This window comes from Solanum tuberosum, unplaced genomic scaffold (assembly GCF_000226075.1).
Source record: "Solanum tuberosum cultivar DM 1-3 516 R44 unplaced genomic scaffold, SolTub_3.0 scf00449, whole genome shotgun sequence".
In the NCBI taxonomy this organism is placed as follows: domain Eukaryota; kingdom Viridiplantae; phylum Streptophyta; class Magnoliopsida; order Solanales; family Solanaceae; genus Solanum; species Solanum tuberosum.
In genome coordinates, this window is record NW_006239383.1 from 299318 (window position 1) to 308181 (window position 8864).

At 32.8% G+C, this 8864-nt stretch overlaps 1 protein-coding gene across 8 annotated transcripts; it reads right to left on the minus strand.

Moving 5' to 3' along the window:
- Nucleotides 1-1469: 1469 nt before the first annotated feature.
- On the minus strand, nt 1470-7521 carry LOC102603474 (uncharacterized). Of its 8 annotated transcripts, none has more exons than XR_001471848.1 (6): nt 6901-7521; nt 5624-5693; nt 4182-4352; nt 3272-3372; nt 2024-2335; nt 1470-1699 (listed from the first exon to the last, which is right to left on the minus strand). XR_001471848.1 is itself a non-coding variant. In XM_015303633.1 (3 exons), the coding sequence occupies exons 1-3, from the start codon at nt 7333-7335 to the stop codon at nt 4197-4199; spliced, it is 309 nt and encodes a 102-aa protein (XP_015159119.1). In that variant the 5' UTR covers nt 7336-7521; the 3' UTR covers nt 4181-4196. The 8 variants fall into 8 exon arrangements, 1 of the variants encoding a protein (XP_015159119.1); XR_001471846.1 differs by lacking the exons at nt 1470-1699; nt 2024-2335 and adding exons at nt 3681-3765; nt 4040-4096 and having other exon boundaries at nt 3180-3372; XR_001471845.1 differs by lacking the exons at nt 1470-1699; nt 2024-2335 and adding exons at nt 3657-3765; nt 4040-4096 and having other exon boundaries at nt 3180-3372.
- Nucleotides 7522-8864: the final 1343 nt, after the last annotated feature.

Consider the following 8864-nt stretch of genomic DNA (forward strand, 5'->3'; position numbering starts at 1 on the left):
AAACATTGTATCCTCCACAAATGTTTCTGAATGTTGATTATACTTCTAAGGAAAAATAAGTAAAATTAATAGGATAGACACAATTAAGAAAGAAAGTAAATTAATAGGATAGACACAATTAAATGAACTAATCAAGATTAAGAAATTCTATCGAGAAGCAGGTTCAAGTTGTAAACAACATTTTAAAGAAATTCACACATTTTAAATATAGTGTGAAAATCTTTTTGAGCTTTTTAAAACTATGTCCAAAATTTTAAAATTTCATTCTTGTGCACACCCAATCAGAGAAGTATCAAACATCTACTACCATGTTTAAACATTCAAGCAAACATTACAATGATCCTATAATAGATAGTCGATCACACCAAAAAACTTAAAGTTTCATAGAGTTTATTCATTCTAAGTTATCCTTGACCTGAAGCAAGATTAGCTATAATCTTGGATCCTAAAGGGTGAAATATTACTTATAGAAGGACTGTGAATAAGAAGAAGTTGTGAAATTTTTCAAGACTCTAGAAGTGTTCAAGGCTTAACAAAATCCTGTGATAAGATTTTAAAAAGAGTTCATTAATTTTACTTCAAGTGTTATGTAGCCTTTCAAGTTCTAAAGTTAGGAAGAAAATAATTAACACAATCTAAAGCAGGCAAGTTGAACCAGATTTTAAGGCTAAAGTTGACTGCATTTTACAGAAGGAAAAACACACCCTTATGAATATTATATGTGCCATCAGACAATGTTGGAGAGTACTAGGCATCTATTTTTGCACTGTAAAGTAGCAGCTGGCATATGGAGTGTGTTCTTATCAGTTTTCTTATCTATTGCAGTTAATTGCCAGGACTCACCCTATAATCTGAACCTGCCACACTACACCATTTTAGGCCTACGGCCACCCTAGTAAAGTGTAGCCTAAACTAGCAAAAAGTGTGGCCTTTGATAAAAGGCTACACTTTTGGACTTTAAGCAACGCTTTTTAGGGGGTGGCCTAAAGAAGCGTAACCTTTGACATTAGGCAACACTTTTTAAATGTCGCCATCTTTGGCTACATTTATAAAGCGTAGCCAAAGAGGTATAAGGGCACACTTTGTTGTGATGAATTAGCGACACCTATTTTTTATTATACTACACTTAAAAGAGTTGGCTTTGCTTTGTTATTGGTCACACTTAAAAAGTGATGCCTTTTATATCTCATCAAAAGCAACACTTATAAAGTGTAACTTTATATATCATCTAGAGCAACACTTATAAAGTGTAACTATATATCATCTAGAGCAACACTTATAAAGTGTAACTTTTCTTATGTACAAGACAACATTGGACGTCCTAAAGCAACACTTTTGATGTGTGGCAATGTTGTGTAGAATTTTGTAGCCACAATTTTTTATTTTTAAGAATAATATTTTTTATTTGCATATATTCAATATATAATCACATAATTAAATATACAAGTGACCTAAAGCACAAAATTAGCTAATAATTAAATCGAAGCTATATATTTCAAATAAACTTCGAGAAACATGTCTTGTACAACCAATACTTAGAAAGTGATTGCTTAAATATCTCTACTATCAATAAATTCCAAAAAAACCAAATGCATTCAAATGTATATGACAATAGTACAAAAACTCTTTCATCGTTCACTACAATAGATCAAGTTTACTTTTGGCTACATGCAATTCAAATTAAATTACCGACATTTTCCTGCACATTCAAAATAAAATTATAAGTTAGTGAAATAAATCATGTGTATTTAATATGCTCAAATTCACAGTAAGACAAACCAATCCATAACAACAAATTAACAGGCCACACACATCAATGGACAATTTTATCAACAGCAAGTTGACATTCAAGAAACCTCCTGAGGTGAAATTTATTTCTAACTTAATCTACAAGCCAAATGTTAAAGCAACTATGAATTAGGCAAAAACAATCTCTTGAAAAACTACAGCTAGATGCTTATCAGGACCCTAATCAGGATTTAGAAGAGGAAGTTTAATCATTTTCACTGGAAGCAGAACCAACCATAAACTGAAGCTCTCTTGACATAAATCTCCAATGAAAAATCCCTAAGCATCTGAAGAAAGCAGTGCTGCTCTAATGGCTGAAGCAATAGTCCTTAACTTGTTTCCATTCCCATCACTTTTTGACACACAACAACAGAGACCCCTCCTGCACATAACCCATACCAGGTTGCATTGCAGATACAACTCTTTAGGCATAAATGGACTACTGGAAGACAACTCTTTATAAATTTTAGCATTTTAAAGACAGGAGACATCTAAAAGAAACAAAGAATCACTTGCAAAGCTAATCCATCTTGAAGGCAGTGCATTCCTAAGACATTAAAATTCAAAATTTCATGTCAAATTTCATTCTATCAAAATTTAAAAGAAAAATGAAGTTCACAGAGGTCACAAATAGTAAAGAAAAAGACAAATTCATTTGTCACTAGAGGACATACACTTATGCAGATCACAACCTGAAAGAGATAATACAAACTCATTTGAAGCCTATTATGTCAAGGATACTGGACAATATCTTACCCCAAACAAATAAAACAGTATACACATCTCTGATAAACATAAAACGACAGGAATAAAATACAAATTCACTGTGAGAATCAGAAAAAAAATGTCATGTATCAAAAGAGATCATTCACACACAAAACGACCCTACCAAGGTTGAATAAATCTGCACCTACTGATATGAGTGAGATCTGATCAATCTAGACTTAGAAAACAAGCACAAGAACAACAGAGTAATTTCTTTGGCACCTTCAAAACCCATAACCAAAAACAAGAAAACTACTACAACAAATAGAAATAAAGCAACATCAATGCACGCTTTTATCAACAGCTTGTTACGTGCTTATGCAATACAAATCTAGTGATATTCTCAAATGCACGTTTATGTACTTACTTAGAAAAGTATGTTATAAGAAAATTATAAAGACAGGGAAGTTAGACAAAGCAAAACATGAAATTTTCAAGGAACCTAAGTAGCCCTATCATATAAAAAACAATGTCTTCCGGAGAATATACAGATCATGGTACTATTAAAGTGCAAAACTTGTCTATCCTAGTTCCTAGGACTGTTTTCAGATTTTGTTCGGTCTTCAAATCTGAATTGTCATCTCATGTTATAGCATTAATGTCGTCCTAGCTGTTGTAATTTTTTCCACATACAAATCATTTGTCTACGGGACTTGTAAATTAGGATGTGTTGCAGTGTTGGTACATGTGTAGCTTGTGAATTCTATTGTTGTAATACCAAACATAAGAATATATGTGTTGAAGTGTTGGCACTGCAATGACTGGCTGATTTGTTTCCTCGATTCATCTTCGAGCAGTTCAACAACCTGTCGCTCACCCCTGCCACAAATCCATATCATGCAAGTTATACTCTGGTAAATTATTTTAAGGACCACATGTAGTAGACACCACAAACTTAAACACAGTCCATTAACATGCTAAGTTAGAGAAGCTCCTCTTCCGTCGAAGGTATCAAGGGAAAGGTTGACTATTGCTACGGTTAAAATATCAAAACATTTCATATATTTTGATTCACTGTTATCTGGTTATACAAGAATCATAGGAAGTTCTTGAGATATCTTTCGTATTTTTGCAACATCATTGGGAATAGATATCATGCTTACAAAGGCAATCAATCAAGTAACTACCAAAAGAATAGAGTGTGAATGCTTCATAACAATTCCTCAATATGTCGCAGGCAAGGGAAAATTTTGGGTTCCACAAGTATACAATCTGTAAAAGATGAGAACCAATTCATTTAACTCATGAGAATTTGAAGTTACTTATTTAGAAACTTTGCATCAGCTTTAAAGATTAATTTACATTGTTGCTTTAGTCATTCAGTTTAATCATGTATATTGCATTTAAAGATAGTGTATCTCGTAAAATAGTGAAAGATGCAGCAAGACATTATAATATTATATCCAATTAGAACCTTATCTACTTGATACATGTCTCAATTTACAATTCAGAAATCTGAGTCCCTTTCACTGGTTTATATCCTTACTGATTAAGTGGCATAGACAGGAACCATGAAAATGACCCCTACGGTCCATTTTTGTTCCTGATAAGCAAACACAAATTTAGATCCTACATTCTAAGAAATTAAAATAAAGAGTAGTCCATGTATACCTAAATTGAGAACTCACCACCAGACTAGTATATTATCTGAGATGCTGAAAAATTAAGAGAAGCGATAGGATCAATGCTACCAAGACAAAGCATCCCCCAATTACGAGAGCAGGCTCGTGGAGATCTCTAGAAATATTCACATCGAAAGAGATGTAAAATGATGCCATGCCACATGATCTCAACCAAACCTGAAAAACAACAATGCAATTAACTTGGAATGGTTATCGCTTAACTTAATCTACAATAGAGGGAAAAAACAAAGGCACTTCCCTAAGCCTGGTAATCTACTAATCCAAAAGTAGAATGCTAGAAGCAAGTAAAAAGTTTTCATTATTTGCATTTTTTTCAGGTGTTACTAAGTCCATGTATTCTTAGTAAGGTATGTTCTACAATTGTTTGGAAAGGAGAAGCCTGATGAATTTTCAGCATTTTAGGAAGGTCTATTCTACAATTGCACATAACATAGAGGACAATTAATGAAATCTACTTTGCAGGAGAACCTTCAACGATTGGGATCTTGGCAGTCTAGAAAAGACTTATTTCCCCCGTGACATTTATATGAAGAATCATTCAAATACATGAATCTTGAAAAATCTCATGCTAAGCGACTCTAATTTTGAGCCAAAAACTAAACCTAAAAAAGAAAGTTCTTCAATTGCTCATCTTTTGCATATGCTTATCAGAAAGTCCAGAAATAAGCTAACAAAATGGGTATATCAACAAAAGAGAAAGGTTTACTTCAAATAAGTTAATTCAGATTTCTACTACATTCCATTTATTTTTAAAATATACTATTTCATAAAGTGCTCGAATACTGAGTTACAAGTCAACTTCAAATAGTAAAAGATTTTCAGCAGAAAATCAACATAGCATTGCTAGTGTAACTAAGTATATTAAGAAACTAAGCAAGTACATTGTCCAGTCATGTAGTAACCTTGATTTTAAATGCTAAAGGAGGTCATAAAGAATCCTTAAGGTCTTCACAAGCCTACTTCAGCTCACGACAAAAAGTTTTTTTGTTTAAATGCTACATATATTACAAAAAGGAAAGCATGAAGATTGTGTAAAACATTACATCAAAAACCCAAAAGATCTCTGACAATGTATACAGTAAATTTATGAACTATAATAACATGGACTCAACTTCATTTACAAGTTCTACTTTACACCAAAAGGAAATCACAAAAATACTACTCCCCCTCTATCACATCAATTTAGAATAATCAACTCTTTTATAATGTTAACCGAAAAAAAGGAGAAATATAGTTAACATAACTGATCCGATTTCTCTTATATTTTCCATGCTTACTATGAGTAACATTATCATGTTTGAACTCCTAAAATAGTGTCACATTAATTTTTATATTGGGTTATTAGTAAAAAGTAAGCCTTGATTCTGCAAATTCGAGTGTTAGGTCAAATTTATGTAGATTATAGTAAAACAAGTAATGCAACTTACTCGAGCATCATGAGTCATTGAATCTACTTTATCAAGGATTTTGATCTTAAATGGTGGGCAATGATAACCACTGAAATGAGTAAGGAAGATATCTCATTAAACAACAAAGTAAAAAAGAGGCTCAAAATGCATTAAAAATTGAGCTAGACAAGACATGAGTTTAACTTTGTCGATTAAAACCAACATGAATAGAAGTTCTTAATTTTTGTACGAACTACATTGATACAACTATCATCACTAGAATTTAGCTCCATATTCTAAACTTATACTACTTGGGTCTGTTAAAGAAAAATTCACTAAAAGATGAAATATATACATACAAAAAGTAAGGTAGAAAAAAGGAAACAATCAAGCAGCATAAACTCATAAAGCCCAAGTTTGATAATATGATTTCTCTTTTGTTAGAGAATATTAAGAGTCGCTTGTCCATTGGAAAATGTATTTAGTAATCTCAAAAACAACACAAGAAACTCCACAAGAATATTCTTGTTCAGTAGAGGATTTTACTTATTAGAATGTTAAAAAAAGGAAGTGCTCATCTCTTAAACTTGTCACATTAGTTGACAGATTCCGGAAGAATTCGCTACAACTAAGTGTAGGGATTTGGACAAAAACAATAGGCCTGTACGTTTTACATTAGTCAAGTATACTTCAAAATATTAAACAACATATGGATATAAACTCAAGAAAGTAAATATATTTTCTTATCCTAATACATTTAAACAACACAATCCTAGTTGACTCTATGAATAATGGAGAGAAAATGTGTGTAGAAACATGAAACTAGCAGCAGCTAGAAGATAAGCTAGGCTTGAATACATGTACTAGAATTTGAAGCAAGGCAGCAAGTTGTTTTATGTCCATTCAATTTCTAGAATATAAATAGTATAAAGAAAATATATGTCCAGCTTATTCCTCTTTACACTTTGAATTTCAAAAAGAACGAAATTGTTTTTCATTGCTAAACTAGAAACAATGTAAGATAGAAATTCCTAGACCAAATCGGATTTCAACTAACATTATAGGTCATTAGGTGGCTGGAAGACATTTACAGAAATCAGATTTTTATAGACTTATTTCATAATCAATTTCATCACACTACAATTTGCTATATGAAATTGACATCAAAAAGTACTTTCTTGGCTAAAATATAAATTGACTTTCAGGAACAAGATCTATAGAATCAATAATCAATCGACAATACAAAAAAATTCTTAATTAAATTAACATCAAGTAGAGAAACCCCCAAGTAAAATCCAGATGTTACATAAACATACCTGAGAAGTGGGTACAAAAAAGAACCCTAAAGGGTCGTCATCTTCCCATTCAAGGAGGACCATAAGACAATATAGTCGGGTACTGTAAGAAAAACGAAATGAACAAATATTCATCTCAAACACATTAGCAACCAAAACTGAACCATAAAAGTGTCTAAATATTTTTCAAAATATTACGAGCAATTAACATAGAAATGGATTGTTCTATCCAACGGCATAAGTATGAGCAGAAACCGAAGAGAAAATTGTGAGCAGAAACTTCACTGAACCTCCGTATGTGATTTGGGCACTCTTTTCTTAGATTGATCTGGGAAGAGTTGCTCCTACCAGAGCTCTCTAAATTGGGACAAAGAGAAGCTTTTACCTGAGTTCTTGTAGATTCTTCGATTCCTCCAGATCTGGAATTCTTCGAATTATTTCTTTAGTCTCTCCCATAAAGGTGAAGCACGATTAAGGAAATCACAACCAAACATCGACAAAGTTACAATGGAGACTTTTTGGGGTGGAAATGAGAAGGAGAGAAAGTAGGGTTTAATTTTTGAGTAGTGATATAGGCAAAGAGTAACTAGGAGAGCATTTTAATTTGGGGAAAAACGTTTTTAGAGTTATGTTTATATTGAGGTTATTATTTACCAATTAGAAATTGGAGGGAGAGTTAAATATATTGGGGGAATACATTATTTTGGAGAAAATTTTAGGAAAATTATAAGGCCACACTTGTAAAATGTTGTTTTAAGAATTATAAAAATATCACACTTTAAAAGCGTAGTCATATGTATAAATATGCATTGATAATTATATCATGATGTGGCAACGCTTATAAAGTGTAACCTATACTACTAAAGAGAACACTTTATAAGTGTTGCCAAAATTACCGTAGCCAAATGGTAAAACTAAGGATATGCTTTAAAAGCGTAGCCAAAAATGTTTTAGGCAACACTTTACAAGCGTTGTCAAGATTCAGTGTGGCCTTAGGCCTAAAATGGTGTAGTGCCAGGACTACCAGATCACTCAGCATCCTTCATAAAAATTCTATAATCTGAACCTATGCACCTCCCTTATTCAAAAACAAACCAGTCATATTCAACCATTCTGCATCAGAGTTCTGCCTCTTGAACCTTGTTCACAAGCAGTCAGACAATGTCCAATAGAATAACAGAGTTCTACCTCTTGAACCCTCTCTTATTCATTTCTTTTGTGTTCTGGTTTGTATAGAAGTTTGTTGCTTTGGTATATTGAGTTACAATATTTGTTTGGATTTTTTTAGTCTTGTTAGAAATTTACAAAAAAATAGAAAATGTACATTACTGGTTGTACTGGAGAAGCTTAAGTGGAGTGACATGAATAGTAAGGATTCATATACTCGAATTATGGCTCAACTGAACCAATTTCTATTTCAGATTCTAATTCTGGCTCTTCAGGCAGTGTGAAAAAAGAACAGTTTCATTCGTATAATGACTCATTTCACAATAGTTTTTGCACAAATGATTCATTTGTTCCAAGCAACCTCAAGTCATTTACCTACAATGAACTGAAAAATGCAACTAGGAACTTCCTAGATGATAGTCTTCTTGGTGAAGGAGGTTTTGGTTACGTCTTTAAAGGATGGATAGAAGATTGTAGATTTGCAAATTTGCAGATTGCAGATTTGCAGATTGCAGATTTGCAAATTTGCAGATAGCAGATTGCAGATTTATAGCACATTGCAGTAGCTATATCCAACTCGAAGTCCACCTCAGGCCAAAGAACAGGGGCGGCAGGAGAAATATCCAAAGATACTCTAATGTAGACATGTAAATCAAGATAGCAGGCGCACCAAACAAAGCATGGAAAAAGTATAAACTCAACTCCAACAACACCAAGACACTCTACTGCAGACAAGTAAGTCTCACAACTATGCTTCTAGTCAAGTTGGTAACACTAATTCTGAAACTCAGGTTGTAACATCTCAATATACTTACCAG